Source organism: Desmodus rotundus, chromosome 13, assembly GCF_022682495.2.
Source record: "Desmodus rotundus isolate HL8 chromosome 13, HLdesRot8A.1, whole genome shotgun sequence".
Lineage (NCBI taxonomy): Eukaryota > Metazoa > Chordata > Mammalia > Chiroptera > Phyllostomidae > Desmodus > Desmodus rotundus.
The window spans coordinates 13148212-13166882 of record NC_071399.1 but is presented as its reverse complement, the minus strand read 5'-3'; the positions used below and the strand labels follow the sequence as shown (position 1 = coordinate 13166882).

Genomic DNA, 18671 nt, shown 5'->3' with positions numbered 1-18671 from the left:
GACAGTAGTAGTCCCAGAAAGAAACTGAAAAGGAGGTAATAAAGATTATTTTATTTTAGTGTTCTGGCACACAAAGGACATTCAGGACCGGGGTGTCATTACTGCCTTCCTGCTATCTTACAGATTTTGAAATATCATCTTCTTTACTTAGAAAGACATGGTAGAAAACGATTGATTCTATTATATGCAAAAAGCAGACCCTTTATTTTATGTAGGCTCTGAGGAAAACAGTGGCTTTTCTACTGGCAAATCTTAAACCGCCGAGATTAACCTCAAAGAACAGATAACTTTATTTAAAAGCAGGCTGACAGCTCTGTGAGCAGGGAGGTTGGAGTTGGAGGTTCCAAAATTAGAAAAAGAACTCGGGGACACAGACAACAGTGGGGGGATTGTGGGGGCAGGGGGGAGGGGGGAGTGAGGGTGGAAAGGGCTATAAGGGGGACAAATAGTAAGGGGTAAAATACAATAAAAAATAGACTCTACAAAATAAATAAATAAAAGCAAAGGGACAACCCTTTTCACTTCTAGGAAATATTGTCAAAGAATATACCAGATGTTCATACTCCATATTTTTTGTTGGTAGGAAATTATTGTGTTTTCTTTTTTCTATTGTAATACTTAGAAGACTCCTAGGCTAGGTAACTGAGAGACTGTCACTTAAAAGATTTATTAAATTTCAAGTGTCTGTTGTCCTTGTAACAGACAAGTGAAAAAGGAATGAAAAAGGCTGAAAGGATTTACACAGGTAATTTTTCGTGATGTATGCAAGAACAGGAATGAAAATGGAAAGAGAGAAAAGGGACGTGTCATTCTGTTACACAGGAAAAGCGTATCCCTCATCTGATACGATTTGAGTCAAACTGCATGAAAAGGTTGGACAGCACTCATGTCGGAGATGAATGGTGATCACAGTGGTGTTCCCTCAAGCTGCTGATGAGCTCTTGGTTCACTTCGTAAGCATGTATCTTGGACGGAAGAAAGGACCGGAAGCACTTTCGTGGACTTGACCTTGAACTAAGACAAATTGTGATTTGCATAACAGCCAAGAATATCTAATCCTAGTTTTAGTCATTCACCGTTTTCTTGGTGTCATAAATGATGTTTAAACACTTTACAGTTTTTAGAATGATCAAAATCACATCTCCGTGGGATTGGCTTAAGCACACTAGTTATTTATTTATTTAGGAATGAAACTTATTCCAAAGAAGATAGATGCCAGTATACATTTTGTCAGTAAGAGACAAATAACTAATCTGAATCCTATATGTTATTGTCTTCAAAAGAGTTATTGCTTGCCTTATATTCATTACTGAACAATATTTTGTACTCTGCTTATGTTACTATTTGGTTTTTCTTGAAAGCTCATTTAACTAAACAGTGTTTGTCAGGCTTTATCGAATAGGTGGGTTGTTTATATCTTGCTTTTGCTTCACAGATAATCATTTTAATATTAGCTTGGTATGTAAGAGACTTGACTGAGAAATTTAAAAATAATTATTCATTGGCAGGAGAATTTAAGCCAGATATAGTCAACTGTTATTAACAATAGCCATAAACGAGTGGATGTTATGCTCATCTGTGAGCCACATGACTAAAATAAAGTTGAATTCACTTGAATCTTAGATAATAATGATAGATAACATTTATTGACTGCTTTACGTTTTCAGCCTGATACTAAGTATTTTATATATGTTATCTAATTCACTTTTCACATTTTGTTTTTCCCATTACACAGTTGAACAGTTTGGGGCTTACAGTAATTTTGTTCAAGGTCACACTTGTGGTAGACCCAGGATTTTTGATTGAAATCAGTTTTATAAACTGCTCAACTACCTCGTTTTCTTGGTAAAATAAATTTCAGTGTTTTTATTCCACAGATTAGGAAACTTACACCCAGATGATTACACTGATCGATTAACAGCTAGTTTCTTAAACTGAAGGCATAGCATCAGCCCTAGAAACCAAGACTCCTGACCTTAAATTCAGTGTGCTGTTCCTTACGCCGGCTGCCTTCTCCGAAAAACCACCTGTGGGCCCAGCGGCCGTTATTATTTTTAGAACATAAGGGCATAAAAGGACTCCTTAATGATTACTCACTACCAGCACAATAGTGAAAAAGCAGAGCACAATTACTGCTTTTACCTTCCAAGAACTTAGGAATAAAGTAAAGGGAATAGTTTCTTCTGTCTTCTGAAATGTACTATATTTAGCTTAATTTCCATTTCCTTTTCTGATACTGTTGTGTAAGAGGTATCAGAACCATTGTAATAAACAAAACACACTAATTTATTTTCAAGTATGTTACCTGAAATTAAGTGTATTGTTCATATATATTTATGGTATCCTATGCAAGCTTGAAGTCATCTAATTTTCCTCCTGTATACAAATGGCTTTTAAGTAAGTCATGGTAATGAACTTTCTGATATAGTAATATTTATTAATATTCTTTTGTTCAATTTTAGTTTGTATGCTCTATGAAGTGTTCAGTGGACTGGATAAAGGAAGAACATTTATATCAATGGTTTGTCAAACCATTTGTCTCCGTGGAAAAAACAGATACATATTCAATATCAAAGGACGTACAGATTGTCTTCCTGTCTCGTTGCCTGATCTGCAAATGCACTGTGGTTATAAATGCAAGTTAAATATGTGTATCTTTAGGATTCAATGACCATTTTACTAACATATCCCTTATGAGAATTAGCAGATATCAGAGAGAGAGAAAGCTATAAATGAACACCATGCTAAAGCTGTTAGGGAATTCATTACTTATTACTTCTATAAAGGATTTTGAAAGTACATGTCTCAGTTAAATACACATTTTTTAAAAGAGCTTAACATGGGGACCTGAGGTCAGTCTTAATTAGATTAAGTCATTACCGTCGCTGGCCCCTAAGTGAAAGCTAGCTTCCTAAGGTTAATACTTAAGACCCCTGGACTGCACATTTCTCCTTTTATTCTTGTGTTTGCTCACACGGCTTTCAGTGTGTGCCAGTGATCTCTCTGGTACACTGTGGTAGACAAAATGTGTTCTCACAGTTTGAAAGTGTGAACGTGTGAGAATGTAGTTGTTTTGTTTTTTTAGTTTTTTGTTTGTTTCCTGTTTTTGTTACACTGGATCCCGTTGCCTAAATCAGTGCCCAGGACATAATGATTGCCCGGTAAAAATTTATTAGATGAATTTTACCTTATTAAACCCAGAAATCTTTTGAGTATCTGGTCTTAAAGTGATTTTGATAACTAAAGAAGATGGACAAAAACCAAATGTTAGTACAGGCTCCTGCGTATCATCTTTACAAATACCAGTTTAACGCACTTAAGTTTACCTGTTAAAATAAAATGAACTTCTGGATGGCATTTAAGCATGCTCATCTAATGGTTAGAACATATAAACAGTGTCTTTGGAATAGAGACTTTAAAGTGATTTATCCTTGGGTGTTTCTTAATTACTATTGAGAAAACCAGGGACCATGCTAATTACTTAACACGACTCTTTGATTTTTAGAACAGCATTTTGGGGATATCATCCTATCCCTATTAAAGCTGAGATCACTGAGGTTAAGAAATTTGTTCATGATATCACAGCAGGTGGTAGAATCAGGACTGTCTACAAGCCTCTACTCTGTACTGCCTCGTGTATACAAGAAATAAGACACAATTGTTACAGATGTTACAGTGAAATCTAACCAGGACCAAGTGTGAATTTCTTCAGCCTAGCTGTATTTTTAAATTAGTTGGAGATACTTGGGTTCTCTGTCATTGTGACTTGAAGCAGAAAAGAGATTTAATGATGCATTTTCTTCACACATTTGAGAAAGATTTGAAGGGTTCTGGTAGAGTAATGATAGAATCTGGTTCGTTTTAGCGGCATTAAGCTGACAGTTGGACCACAGGGTAGAGGCAGGGAGAACAAAGGAGGCTTCTGCCATCAAGCAGGGAAGACATGACTGCTGGATGCGGGGTCTGTTCTGACCCTCGGGATTCTCTTCCTGGAAGTGGTCACAAGTGGATGAATTTGGAGTGGATTTTGAAAATAGAGTTAACCATATTTTCTCAACGATTGGCTGTATGGAAAGGGAGGGAGGGAAGAGACAAGAATGATTTCATGGTTTTGGCCTAAATAACTGGAAAAATTAAGTTGCTGTTTCTGGGATCAAAAGGTGGGGGGTGGGAGGGAGGGGGCGCGTATCAAAAGTTTGTTTTGACTATTTTAGTTTTACACTTCCAAGTAGAGTCTAATTATGAAGAAGACTGTTAGATTACCAAGTGGAGGTGGGTATGTACAGGCCACATGCAAGCCTGAGGGACCACGCTGGAGATAGAAATGTAGGAGTCATTGATACAGAAATGATGATTAAAGTCATGGGATTGGATGAGAACGCCTGAAGGTTGAATATGGAGAAGGGGCTTACAGCAGCTCTGAGTTGTTACCCCAGAATTCAGAGTTAGGATAATGAAAGGGATCAGCCACGGGGCCTGACGAAGAGGAGCCAGTAAAGCAGGAGAATCTCGAGTGACATCTTACAAGTCCAGGGAAGGAGTATGACGAAGACAGGAGAGCGTGATCCCATGCAGCAGATTTATCAGATCAAGTCAGGTGAGACGGAGCTTTGACCACAGACTTTCAGACGTGGAAGTCTATGGATGACTTCGACCAGCGAAGAGCCTAGTACTTAAAAACATTTTGAAACCACTCACCCAGAAAATACCTGAAGGTCTTGCTTCTCTAAATTTGTGATTCTAATATAGGCAAACCACCTTCTAGTCTATATAAATCTCGTTATAATACCCAGTATTGTTATGTTCAAATGTTTCAGTTAGTCATACAAATATTGACTTTAATTACTTTCATGCTCATCGTTTAATTAAGTGATTGCCAGATAAAGCTTTTATAAAGTGTTTCACTTGACTTCCTTTTCTTTTGATGTTATTAATGTACGGTGCAAAAGGCATGAACCTTGAAGGTCATTAGACTAAGTTTCAGTCCTAATTCCACCAACTCTGGTTGGGCAATCTTAAGCAAATTAACTTTTCAAATCCCAGTTTCCTCATTTGGAAGATGACGTGATAATAACTGCTTGGTATGGTTGCTAAGAAGAGCAGTGGGGTAGCATAGGTGAAACATCCAGCCGAACGTCCAGTAAATAACAACGTAGTAGACTGAATAAGAGCTCAGATCCAAAGTCAGAGACTTAATCTCGAATCCCAGCATGTACATGTACTAAAAATGAAAACTTGGCAAGTTCCTTCGCTTCTCCTAAACCTCAGGTACCTGATCTATAAAATGGCTGTAATAAAAAATGCCTACCTTTTAGGATTATTAGAATTAAATGAGATACTGCACGTAAAACTTTTAAGTGTCTTACACAAAATGAGTGATTGATAAGTACTGTTATTAGTATTTGGTATGGTTCTATTGCTATTATCCTTGCTCTTACAATTATTAAAATAAAACCTTCGTTTCCTAGTTCGGAGGGTCTTAGTTTTCAACCAAACTTGAATTGATGTCAAGCATAGCTTATAGTATTGGTATTTGTTTTGCTACATTGTCATTCTTTACTAATGTTGAAAGCCTTAAATGATTAGCTAGTATGATATTCAAAGCTGTACTTGTTTCCATGTAGGGACATTTAAATAGAGAGAGTCCAAAGAAAACATATAAGATTCCTCAGAAGTTATAATGTGAGCGGACCAGAAATAGCTTTTATCCAGCTTGCTTAAAGCTGTGCTTAAAGAACATGTCTAAATACACCTTTGGATGAGGCAGCCGCACTATGAAACTACTGAGAAATTTGAGATGGAAACAACGATAGTGTAGATTAGTGTATAAAGAACAGCTTTTACATGAAAACATCGATAGAATGACAAAACAAAAGACTTTGTATACTTGAAAGAGATACTAGGAATCATGTACTTTTGTTCCCAATTTTATAAGTGAGGGGATATTGACTATCTGAGACATTTGGTGACGTATTTAGGGTTCAGGCCAAGAAGGAATAATTTTCTAACTCTTAGTTAAAAACTGTCTCCGGGAAAGTATGCAAGCTTTCGTCCATATGTGTTGCTAAAAACAAACACAGGAAAACTTAGAAAAACAGGAAAACTTAGAGAAGACCAGAGTGGTGCTTTCCTTCTCACTGCTACCGTTAGTCTTCATGGGTGATGTAAAATTGAGGCCATTGATCTTATAGCTATTTTTTTCTACAGAATTTTTTTTTATGAACAGAAAACATGGAAAAGGATTTTTATTTAAAGCAGTTGCAAAGCAACGAATGTTCATGAGAGATTAACATCTAAAAATACTGTGGAAGTCGGATTTTTAGAAGCAAAATATCCTAGATGAAGATTTATGTCAGGTTTTCTATAATATAGCATCAACTAATACAGGTCTTATTAGATATGGAAAACTGCACATTTCTCAATGAGCTAATAAACCGGTTTTGATAATTATATTTTTCAAATCAACGAAAATGCTATAATGAAATGAATGCATTTATTAAGCTATCTCCTTATTTTAAAAATTCATTTGATAGCTCATTTTTTTTACTTACTTTAATGGACGAAGACAGTGTACTTACTTGCTTTAATCTATACCTTATGCTCTCATTTTGCAGTAACTCTGGAAACATCATTACATTATTTGCGTGTGTTTGCAGTTAACCTTTTAACAAGATATAAGTTTACTGTGATATAAAGTTGCTTCCTACAGTTTAAAGTAATTATCAACCACCATTTTAATGTTATTTCTAGTTAACTAATTATTTTATTCAAAAGAACTATAAATGGAGTTTAATAGATCTTTCCATTATCTTCATGACAGAAAACGCAAAATATTAAAAAAAAAACACCCTCTCCTGTTCAGACTGTAACGCTTGCTTCTTTGTCTTGCGTTTGTAGAGCTACATCCACGGGAGCAGCCAGGCCCAGTTCGTGGCAGAGTCGCACATCATCCTGGTGCTGAGTATCCTTTAACACGCCGGCGGGCCGGACCGCACAAAGCCCACGCTGCCAAGTTGTTTTTTCCCTGGTAATAAACACCAGCACTAGTAAAATACAGGAAATTTTAAATTTGCTATGTGAAATTTTCTAATTCCCATGCTAATTATTTCCTATTACAATTTATTTTTTGTTTTTATTGTGAATCATTAACAGACTATAATTTTTTCTTTTTTTTTTTTTTACTGACTATCAAATTTCAAAGTATAGCTTTTGCACTGCATTGATTTTCTCTAGCTAGAGTTTAGTCGAGAAGTTTGTGTGGTTTTCTCCGTAGGATCTTAATGGGGAGAAGAAAGTGTCCTATGATATTAAAAGCAAGATGGAAAATACTATTTAGTGCTGGTTCCCTTAAATATTATGATCAGTCAGAAGAGGGAGACGTAGGAGAGTTGGAAATCTCTTTTTGGAATGTAACGAATACTGTTTTGAAACAGCTAACACAGTGCAGTTTACGGTTTAGAGGTAGAAGGACCAAGAGGAAGACAGCAGGATAGGAAGGAGGTGAGGTTCAAGTGTCTGATTAAAAACAAACTCTGAATATTCTTAGAATGCAGTTACTTTTTGTACAAACAACTGTATTTTGGAGGAACACTAGTGTTTGTGTGATTGTGTGAAGTTTTGATCTTGGACGTGAAGCTTCAGAAGAGAGATAGGACTCCATTTTAATTGCAGTGTCTCCGAAACTCACTGAGCAGCACTGAGTTCTCCCCTATCAGTTGTCGACATTTTTGTTCCTTCCGCACTTGACCACACAGACTCATTGCGTACGTGGAACGGTACATATCTGTCGTCCATTTCTTGCTTGCCTTTCTTTAGTTATCCATATCCTTTATGGCTGCAAAGTTAAGAAGCTATTATGACGAATTCTTGTTTTACTTCGGCTTGTAGATTGGATTTGGAAATACCTATATTTGAGTAAACATTCTCAAATGTTGTGATTATCATTAGTAACTACAAGGTTTCTGTGTTCCAACTTAAATATGATAAGAGATTAATATTTTCTGCGTATCAGAGGGGCTTTAGGTGAGAAAATGAAGTATTTGCAGCTATCTTTGGAAGAACATCTCCATGTTAAAAAATATGGCAAGGTCATATTTATTCTTACTTTATCTTTTAATTACATAAATGTATTTGTGAAGCAAAATACATTTGTGTTAAATAGTGAGAAACAAAGTATTTATTGCAGGTAATTTTTTTTAGCTCTTATGTATATATTTTTTTCCTTTTTCTATCCTATTTCAATGTATGATACAGCATTTTAGCAGCATGCGTTATTCAAAGCAGCTAGTCCACTCAACACAGCAGGAGTACCCAGCGAAAGGAACCAAAGCCCCGTGGTACGGCAGGAATTCTCCAAGGTTTCATTTCATGGCTCACTGACAGGAAGCCGAGATTTAGGATGCAAAGAAATTTCATAAACAGAATGAAATCTTCCATATAGGGCTTTAACAGTAATACATAAAATAATTAGAAGTCCCTATTCTCTTAATGTTACCATTAATTATTTTTGCTTTATTTCTTGTTATTTTTTTTATAGATATTTATGGAAAAGAACATTTCTTTTAAAATGGTAGACTTACTAAATTTATTGGTAAAAGTTAAAAAGGAAGCCATTATATAATAATGTCTGATTTTACTTTTCTTTGGTGGAGTCTGCAATTTTTTTAACTCTCTGTATTGTTTTTTTGTAATTTATATGTGTATTTTCCCATATACAAAAAAATGTAACTTCCAGATGGTTACTTTTTGTTTATCTATGGAGACCATTTCTGCCTTTTTTCCTCCAAATTTAGTAAGCCAGATGATTAGATGCAATTGCTATATACACAATTTTGTTGGAAAAAACCTAAGGAAGAACAGATGGAGTTGTTTGATGTCATAGGTTATAGCTTTATATTTACTGAGAATATGACTTTTCTCCCTATTAGTAGTGTTTTATTTTCTCAGTATCTTATTCGGGGTGAGGGAACAACCCTAAGTAGTCTATGAGAAAACACTACTGTATTTTGTTGTGTATAATGCACACTTTTTTGCCCAAATATTTTAGGGAAAAATGAGGATGCACATTATACATGGGTAGTACCTGAAATACCTTGTATCTGTTCTTGTGTTTTGTAATTATTTGTTACATAAAATTTCTTGTACCATAATATGTTCAAAAACAAATGCTAAAATTCCTTTATAATACAAAAACCAAGTATCTAAATATAAATAGAGGACACATAAAGAGGATAGAAGACACAAATTATTGGACTGGCTTTACCACAAACTATAAAACTCTGACCCATCCCATAATTCCCCACATGCTTAAAGTTCTGAAATCTAAAGAAGACATAGATAAGTATCAGTTGGAAGGAAAAGTGCGAAGTTATACTAGCAATACTTACAAGATATTTTAATATATATTCTTATAAGGATCACATTTGCTTTTCATTTGAGAAAACATTTGTTTTCCATTTATTATGAAAGAGTGTTTTATTCTGCATTTGTTTTCAGTCTATGATAGAGAAAAATGTTTCTTTTAATGTGTTATATCCAAGGAAAACCATAGAAAATTAATGATAGATGCAAATTGAAGATAATTTTAGATTTAGATCCTTTTAAGTCTTCTATAATGGGGCTAATACATTTTTCAACATCTGTTCTTATTTATCTTTAAATTGACAATTGTGATTCTCTTCCTCGGAGCAACAGTGAACTTAACATCATGTGCAATTGAGAATGAATTATAACGTAATGCAAACGGGTTTGTTACTAGTTCAGTAGAATGCCCAGTGCCCGCAGGGTATTGTATCTAAGTTACACAAATAGCAGCTTCTCTCGTATGCAGGATCATGTCAGTGTTTTAACATTTTAAGCAATAAGATGATGGCAGGATCAGCAGAGAAACTGCGGAGTCTGCACGGTAGTTGAAATATGTATAGCTATGATGTTAATACAAATGTGCAAAATTATACACGAACTAGACCAGGGGATTTGTTGGTGGGGGGGTAGGCATTAACAATCTTAGAACAACAGAACAAGTCTCAGAAAGTTACAGTTTATTCACTATATATTCACATCTCTCACACTCTTCACTGGGGAAAGAGCACATCACGCAGAGGAACACAAGTGCAAGCCTGCAGGGCAGAGGGACCTGTCTTGTTGGAACAGAGCACGGACAAGAACAAGAGCAAACGGTCTGGAAGGATAGGCAGTGGGTCAGGATGCAAATCATGTATGGCCTTGAGGCCACTTTGAGGCCTTTCGTTTTTCCTGGAAATGAGATGGAAAGCTAGTGTTCTGAGTAGAAAATGACATAACTTCCATGACATTAGAAGACAGTGTTCTTAAGACTTAGGGGCGTGACTTAATTTCATCAGTGAGAAACAATAACCAAAATTCATAAATGAAAAGACTTAACAATTTTGCCACATGAAAATGAAAAGATAACAGAGTGACCCCATTATCGTGGCATCATTCCTTTTTTCTCTCCCCTTTGGTTTACAACCAGGTGGACATCCATAACCAAACAGAAGTACCTCTGGGCAGTACTGCAGGCCCCCCAGGAGATGCAGGCACCTGTGTGTCAGAAAGTAGGTGGATAGAACCGCAGCTTGCCTCCCAGACATGGGGAAGGAACCAGACATGCGGGTCTACAAAGCTAAAGAAGTGCCCAGTGCACAAAGACCTTTCCCAAGACACGTTATAGTGAAACTGTCAAATATCAATGATAAAAAAATCTTAAAGGCAGCCAGGGAAAATAAAGTCACCTTCAAAGAAACTCCCATTTGCCAGTCATTGGATTTCTCAGCAGAAACTCTATATGTTAGGAGAGAGTGGAATGACATATTCATATTATTGCAAGCTAAAAATTGTCATCCGAGAATGTTTTATCCAACAAAGTTATGCTTTAGATGTGGAGAAATAAAGTCTCTCCCAGACAAAAGCCGAAGGAGTTCACCACCAGCAGACCTGCCTTACAAGAAATGCTGAAGAGGCCTTCAGGCTGAAATGAAAAGATGCTGATTAGTGACAGGCACACACACAAAATGCAAGTGCACAAAACTCAGACATACTTGATGACTAGAATTAGAAAATTATATATATAGTGTATTAAGCACTTGTAGTATAAAGGTTAAAGGTAAAGAGCATTAAAATAATAAAAGCTGCAATTTGTTAAGGAATTCACAGAATAAACAAGAGGCATTTTGTGATGTCAAAAATATGAAAGGGGAGGAATAAAAGGATGGAATCTTTATAAAAGAGTGAAGATAAGATAGTCATTTTCTGCGGACAGCATCTCCATCTGAGATGATGTATGTAAGCCTCACAAAAATCACAAGCAAAAACATAGATAGGAAACATAAAAAATAAAACAAAAAGGAAGACTAAACAAATCACCATGGAAAACCACAAATTTACAAAAGTGAATAGAAACAGAGGGCAAAGAAGCACTGGAGAAATAATCATTGGGAGAAGATAATATGGCAGTAGACAGTGCTTACATACCAATGATCATACTAAGTATAAATGGATTAATTTACCAAGGGAAAGGCATGGAGTAGCCAGATGGATAAAAACATAGGATCCAACTACATGCTGCCTGCGAGAGACTCATTTCACCTCTAAAGATAAACATAGGCTCAAAACGAAAAGATGGAAGAGAATCTTCCAAGCAAGTAGAAATCAAAAGAAAGCTGGGCTACTGTACTTAGATCAGACAAGACAGACTTCAAGCCAGAAATGGTAAGGAGACAAAGAAGGTGGCTATATAGTGATAAAGGTTTCAATACAGCAAGAAAATAAAACAATCTTAATGTATGCACACCCAGCATTGGCATATTGAATCTCAAGCAAATACTGACTGATGTACTGGGAAAAACGGGCAATGCTCTAATAGTAGGGGATTCACTACCCCTCCATCAGCAATGGATAGGCCCTCCAGACAGAAAATCAACAAGAAAACGTTGGTATTGAACCATCCCTTAGAAAAATTTTACAAATTAAAGAAGATTGAAATTAGGTCAACTATCTTTTCTTTCTTTTTTAACCTCACCCAAGGACATGCTTATTGATTTTTAGAGAAAGTGGAAGGGAGGGAGAGAGCAGGAGAGAAACATCCATGCAGGAGAGAAACATCAATTGGTTACCTCTTGTACACTCCCCAACTGGGACCAAACTCTCAGCCTGGGTACGTGCCCCAACCAGAAATTACACCGACAACCCTTCAGTTTAAGGGATGATGCTCTAACAAATTGAGCCACACTGGCCAGGTCCTAATAGCTAGTTTTAAAAAATAAATAAATAAATAAAATTGACAAACCTTCAGCTAGATTAACAAATAAAAAAGACTGAACCGACATTACAGAAATACATAGGATCATAAGACACTTCTATGAACAATTATATGCCAACAAATTATATAACCTAGGAGAAATTGAGACATTGCTAGAAACACACACCTACCGAGACTGAATCAGGAAGAAATAGAAAATCTGAACAGACTGATACTGAGTGAAGATGTTGAATCTGTAATCAAAAACCTACCAACACAGGAAATCCCAGCATCAGATGGCTTCACTGGAGAATTCTACTAAACCTTTAAAGAAGAATTAATAGCAGTCCTCCTCCAGTTCTTCCAAAATTCCAAGGAGTAATGAACATTTCCAAATGCATTCTATGAGGCCATTACCCTGCTACCAAAATCATATAGGGACACTACCAGAGAAGAAAATTATAGATCAATATCCCTGATGTGTATAGATGCAAAAACTCTAAAGAAAATATTGGTGAACCAAATTCAAGAACACACGAACAGGGTTATGCACCATGACCAGGCAAGATTCATCCCCAGGATGTAAGTATGGTTCAACCCATGAAAATCAATAAATGTAATAAATAACATTAATAAAGTAAAAGAAATCAAGTCACATTACATTAGCAGGTACAGAAAAAGATTTGACAAAAATACAATATCCTTTCACAATAAAAACCCTCAGCAGACTGGCTATAGTCAGGACATACTTTAACATGATAGAGGCCATATAGGAGAAACCACAGCTAACATTGTAGAAAAATTGAAGAGAAAAATTGAAATCTTTTCCTCTAAGATCGGGAACAAAGACAAGGATGTCCATTCTCACCACTCTTATTCAATATAATACTGAAAGTCCTAGCTAAAGCAATTAGGCAAGACAAAGAAATAAGAAGGCATCCAAATTAGAAAGAAAGAAGAAAATTTGTTACTGTTTGCCATTGATATCTTATATGTAGAAAATCTAAAAGACTCAACCAGCAAACTTGGAACCAATCAATGATTTCAGCAATGTTGCAGGATACATAATCAGTTGCATTTCTATACACTACTGATAAAATAGCTGAGAATGAGAAAAGATAATTGCCCCACTCACAATAGCATCAAAAAACAAGCTTAGGGATAAATCTAACCGAGAAAGTGAAAAAGATCTGTACAATGAAAACTGTACGAGTTTGTTGAAAGAAATTGAAGGCAACACAAACAAATGGAAAAATATCCCTTGTTCATGGATTGGAGAATAGTTAAAATGCTATACTTCCAAAAAAGCCATCTACAGATTCAGTGCAAGTACCATCAAAATACACCAAATACATTCTTTATAGAAAGGGAAAAAGAAATGCCAGAATTCCATACAGAGCCACAAAAGGCCCCAAGTATTGCCAAAGCAATCCTGAGGAAAGAAAAGTCAGAGTTATCCCACTTCCAGATTTTGAACTATACTGCAAAGCATAAAAACAGTCTGAAGAGAATATATTGTATTTACCTCTGTGTGCATTTTAATTTAACTATTCTGGAACAGAATACATTATGTTCTGCTCCAGAAAAATTAATAGATTTCATGTGCATTTCTACTATTTCCTTGACAATTACTATAGATGCCGCCATCACCATGGGGATGGTTCTTCTGAATGAAGCGGCAACATCCAAAGGAGATGTTGGGAAGAGACGGAGTAAGTTCCTGTGTTGTTGTTTTTGTCATTTTGTTTTAGACTTAAGGTTCCTTTAAATCAACTGGGAAATATAAAAGTCCTTTGTAAACAATCTTCTAAAGAAATGTTGTGGTCTGAGGAAGGTCGCCATGTTTTTTACTTTCTTCTATTTCTTAGATCTGTGCAAATAATTACAAGTATATTTCTTCCAAAATAGGATTGGGTGATTTTCTATGGAATTGCCCATCAAGGAGAGCCTCTCTGCGCCCTTGTCAGGGGTGCTGGGGCCCATCTCTACTGAGGCTGCAGTCTGTGTAGTAACATCCACCCTACTGGGTGAGAAGGAAAATTCTGCCGGGGAGTCTGAGAGATTTTGTTGTCAAGTGCTGTGTCCTCTGAGCCACGAGAATTGGGTGTGCATTCAAAGGCTGACTCAGGAGAAGTTTTTTCATATGTTTGTACCCTGAAATACAGTCCTACCTCAGTACTTACCAGCTTCAGAACTCGTCAATCCCTGTACTCATCGCCTTTTGAGGAGAAAAAAGTGTTTCTGCACTCCAAGCTTGCTCGGAACTGGCTGGACTGGCTAGACTTGCAGTCCCACACAGTCCTGCAAGGAACATGCCTTGTGGCTCGGTGCTTGTCAGTCTCACCACCTGCCATGAGTACCCGGGTAATTCATCCCGAGGAGTGACAAGCAAGCGAAGATTGATAAAGCGTTTTGTTGTCAAAATGTGACCAGTACCGGTTTGACACGTTCTGAAGCCCAAGTACCAAGGGGTGACTATACTTTCCAGTGACCTCCAGATCTCTTTATATCCACGTTTTAAAGGGAAGCGTTTCTTGATGCTCCCTTTTCCAGGGTCTTTGCCTTTTCCAGTGATAGTCCAAGACTTACAATTCCACCGTGTTCTTAAAAACAGCCTTATGTTGTTAAGCAGGTCAATTGTTTTATCCCTTGATGAAACTCCTCCTCTCAGGGGGTTGTAGGGGAAAAAAGTACTTTTTTTTTTTTTTGTAAAGTAACCAATTTTGGCAGGAAAGAGGACAGAGGCATGGGAAATACATTCCAGGAGGAGATAGGTTGGGGAAATACAGCAGGCCTTAAATGCTATTGTTAAATGAGAGGAATTTTGAAAATAATAGACCATATTTTGGATTATCTGGTTTGTTCTACCTGTGTGTGCTGTGAACTATTAAATGTAAGTATACTGTAATTAATTTAATGCATTTCTAAAGTATAGACATTTATTTGGGTTGCGTGTGTCTAGGTACTAACAGTATTTTCTGTCTCTTTCTAGTAATTTGCCTAGTGGGATTAGGCCTGGTGGTCTTCTTCTTCAGTTTTCTACTTTCAATATTTCGTTCCAAGTACCACGGCTATCCTTACAGGTAATATCATTATACTAACCTGACTATCTTCATTTTGAACTGCTAGGATGAACAGAACGGTTAATCTGTATTTAAGGATGGAGGTAAGGTAACTAACTCAATCGCAAGTTAAGGTACTCAGTTAAGCAAGTTTAGAGCACCTGCCGTGTGTTCAGCAGAGATTGTGAAGTAGCGGTCAGACGTGGTCCCTGTTCCCAGGCAGAGCATAGTTTTATTTTAGAGGATATAGAGACGGTGTGGCAATCAACCCACACTACGCATCCCAGATGAGGATGTCCCTGGGGTTGCCCTTCTCATGCTGCGGTTTGGCCTTGAATAACAACGTAAAAAACCAGAGATTTAGAGGTGATTCCAAGCAGAGCACGAGCGCTGTGAAGGCACCACTGTCTCTCCCCTGTCCTATTTAGGTAAAGAACACACTGCTAAATCTTGTAATGATAACATGCGTGTGGAAATTGAATCTTAAGGACCATTTTTCCATATTGTTGTATTTCATTCTGGTGTTTGGAAAGTGACCTGGCCTTTGAGTGAGAAGATGTGATTTGGACTGTGGCACTTTAAACCTATCACCTCAGGCAAGACTTTTAATCTTCTCTGAGTCTGTTTTCCTCATCTTCCAAATGGCCGTATTTATCTTACAAGTGCAAGTTACAGCAAATTAGTTTTACAAATGCAAAATAACGTATGATCGTGAGATCTCAAATTCCAGTCTCATGCACTTAGCATTTAGCTGCTGCAGGTATAATTCCTCTGACAAGAATTCCAGCTGCAGACTTGGACACATGGACTTAACCACTTGACAAATGCAGTATATTTTTTAAACAATAGCATTTGTATACATGCATATGCCCTTCACTCCAAATAAAATAGAATTCCATTTGGTTACTTCTCCATTTTATTACTTTAGGGAAGAAAGCCGCACTAGAACTACTGGCAGGGATATATTTAATTCTGCCCAGGAAAGCTGTAGTCAGATTCCTTTTCCCACAACAAACAATGCAAACTTCCAAGATCATATAGCAAAATACAAGTTTTCTAAATGTGTGCTAATTTTTAAAATAAATATTTGATAATTTCAGAAATGAAGCCAAAATAATTTTTATAGAAAATTCAGAATCCAATATTTTGTTTGACTCTTACACTGCACATTTCAACCCCTCAGACCTCAGAACACATAGTCTGGGCAGGCACATACGTCAGAGTGAGCTCTGAAGGGTCATTTCCACTGTGGAAGTACACCTTTCTCCCTCTGGCAGAAAGTCCACCACTTAGCAGCCCACAGAAAGCAGGGAGGCTCCAAGTTCTTATCTTCACCTATTTCTCCACCTTACCCCACACATACCAGCTGCATCGTTCCTTCTCCCCCAGACGTGGCATCCCCGTTTCTGACCATGCCTGCTGATTAATAATCATGCTATCAAAGCTCTCTGTGTCCCTCTCTGTGTAGACTACACAGAAGTGGTCTTGGCAGTTGGTAGATTGACATCAGTGACCCTGCGCAACTATAGGTTACGAAAAGGTTTTGATTGCTAAAGACCTCTCCCTATTCCTAATGAAGCCCTGAATTTCCTTCAGACTTTCTTTTTAGATCATTTTCTTTTGACCTGAAGTGTTGTCTGGGTTTAGTAACCTTCTATTTACAAAGAAGAGAGCTCAGGGCTTTTGGCTAAAGAGGTCTGGCTCACAGCCTTGCATCCCCTGAGACCAGTTTTGAACATGGAGTGAAGTTAACAAATCCCGAGGACAGTGAACTATCGAGTTCCACTAACTATAAGGCAATGAGCCGGGTGAAAACTCAGCTATCAGCTTATCCGTGCTGTGTACAGCAGCCAAGTCTTTCCTCCCCTCTGCACTTTTTTTGGATACCAAAATAAAATCCAAGCAGCCGCCCCTGAACCACATAAATGATCTCTGTGTGACAGAGTGCCCTAACGTCACCGTCACCACTGCAGGAAGTTAAAATTGCACACAAGAGAATGCTGTCCAGCTGAACATGTCAGTAGAGAACGTAACCAGCTCCCAGTTGCACAGTATTCATTCATTCAAGGGCACTGCACCCATCCTGGTGTTTAGCACAGCAAGAACCGAAAGAATAAGTGATTCTACGTAAGTAAAAACCAAAGTAAAACACAGACCACTGTTTGGTACCTTTTCAGATATTTCACAGGAAAAGGAACAGATGCTTTTTCATGTAATTCGAGTCTCCAGTGACCACTCAGTAAGCAAACACAGAGGCCTCTCTCCGTTCTGCAACCCACATTACCTTTTCCACACTAGAGTTGACCAGCTCCTCTGAAATGTGACACCATGGGCCTGGTAACATGACACTCTTCATGCCTGCCTTTTTCCTTTCAGATTATTCTCAGTCCAGTATACTTGTCAAATTCTGACCCTGTACCACGTCCAAAACCAACCTCATCTCTGCTTCCACACTTGTTTCTCCTCTCCTCCCCACTTTCCCCGAGACATCGTTATTCCCACAACTTAGAAACCTCGGAGTCACTTTGGCCTCCGTCAGTCTCTGTCCCCAGTGCTGCTGCTGTGCACAGTATCTCATCCAGACCGCCACCCAGCCTCCTAATTTAGCTCCCTGCATGGTGGCCATCATCTCCCACGAGCCATCTCGTATTCTAGAGTAACGCACAATTATTGCAGCCTGCATAGACTTGTTGCCTCTTCATCACAATCTATTCAGGCCAACAGTAAAGAAGAGGGAAAAGTTAATACATGTTCCTTCCAGAAGATACACATAAGATGAAGAAAATAAAGTTTTCATAGTCCCAACACCCAGATTATCAATGTCAACAGTTAGGCGTGTGTGTATTTGGAACCTAGGAAAGGATTATGCTGTACATATTTTATAAGCTGGTTTTTCTTTCCCGTAACATGAGTGTATTTCAGTGTCAACTACTCTACAGTGTGGTTTTACTAGCTGTGTAATAATACTGTTGTACAGGTCCCCTTAATTCTTGTTGAACTCTGGTTCCATCTGTCTCTTCTGTCTCTTCCTACGGCACAGCCTTCAGGGTGCCCCCTGGCTTCCTGCAGGGTCAGCCACAACTGCGGGGGCCGATCCACCTGCTGCCCACTCTTGAGTGCCACATAAACAACGGTTTTGACCATTTTAAATTGTCGACAAAAAGTATTTTGTGATGTGAATATTGTATAAAATTGAGCTAAGTTTTATTGATGCACAGCCAGATTCGCTTATGTATTGTCTATGTCTACTTTTGCACAAAACAGCTTAGTTAAGTAGTTTCGTCAGACTTGCGGCTCACAAAGTTTAAAAACAGTTAGTCCCTGGCCTCTCACAGACAGCGTGGCTGACTGTT

The 18671-nt window shown here is 37.6% G+C and overlaps 1 protein-coding gene across 1 annotated transcript in view; it reads left to right on the top strand.

Annotated features, from left to right (window-relative positions):
- Window positions 1–18671, top strand: part of TUSC3 (tumor suppressor candidate 3) — a 115252-nt gene that overhangs the window by 90077 nt on the left and 6504 nt on the right. Inside the window, exons 7-9 of the mRNA XM_024562657.4 lie at window positions 6898–6961; window positions 13894–13968; window positions 15249–15339. Coding sequence (XP_024418425.2) covers window positions 6898–6961; window positions 13894–13968; window positions 15249–15339 — 230 coding nt within the window. The remainder of the gene's footprint in view (window positions 1–6897; window positions 6962–13893; window positions 13969–15248; window positions 15340–18671) is intronic.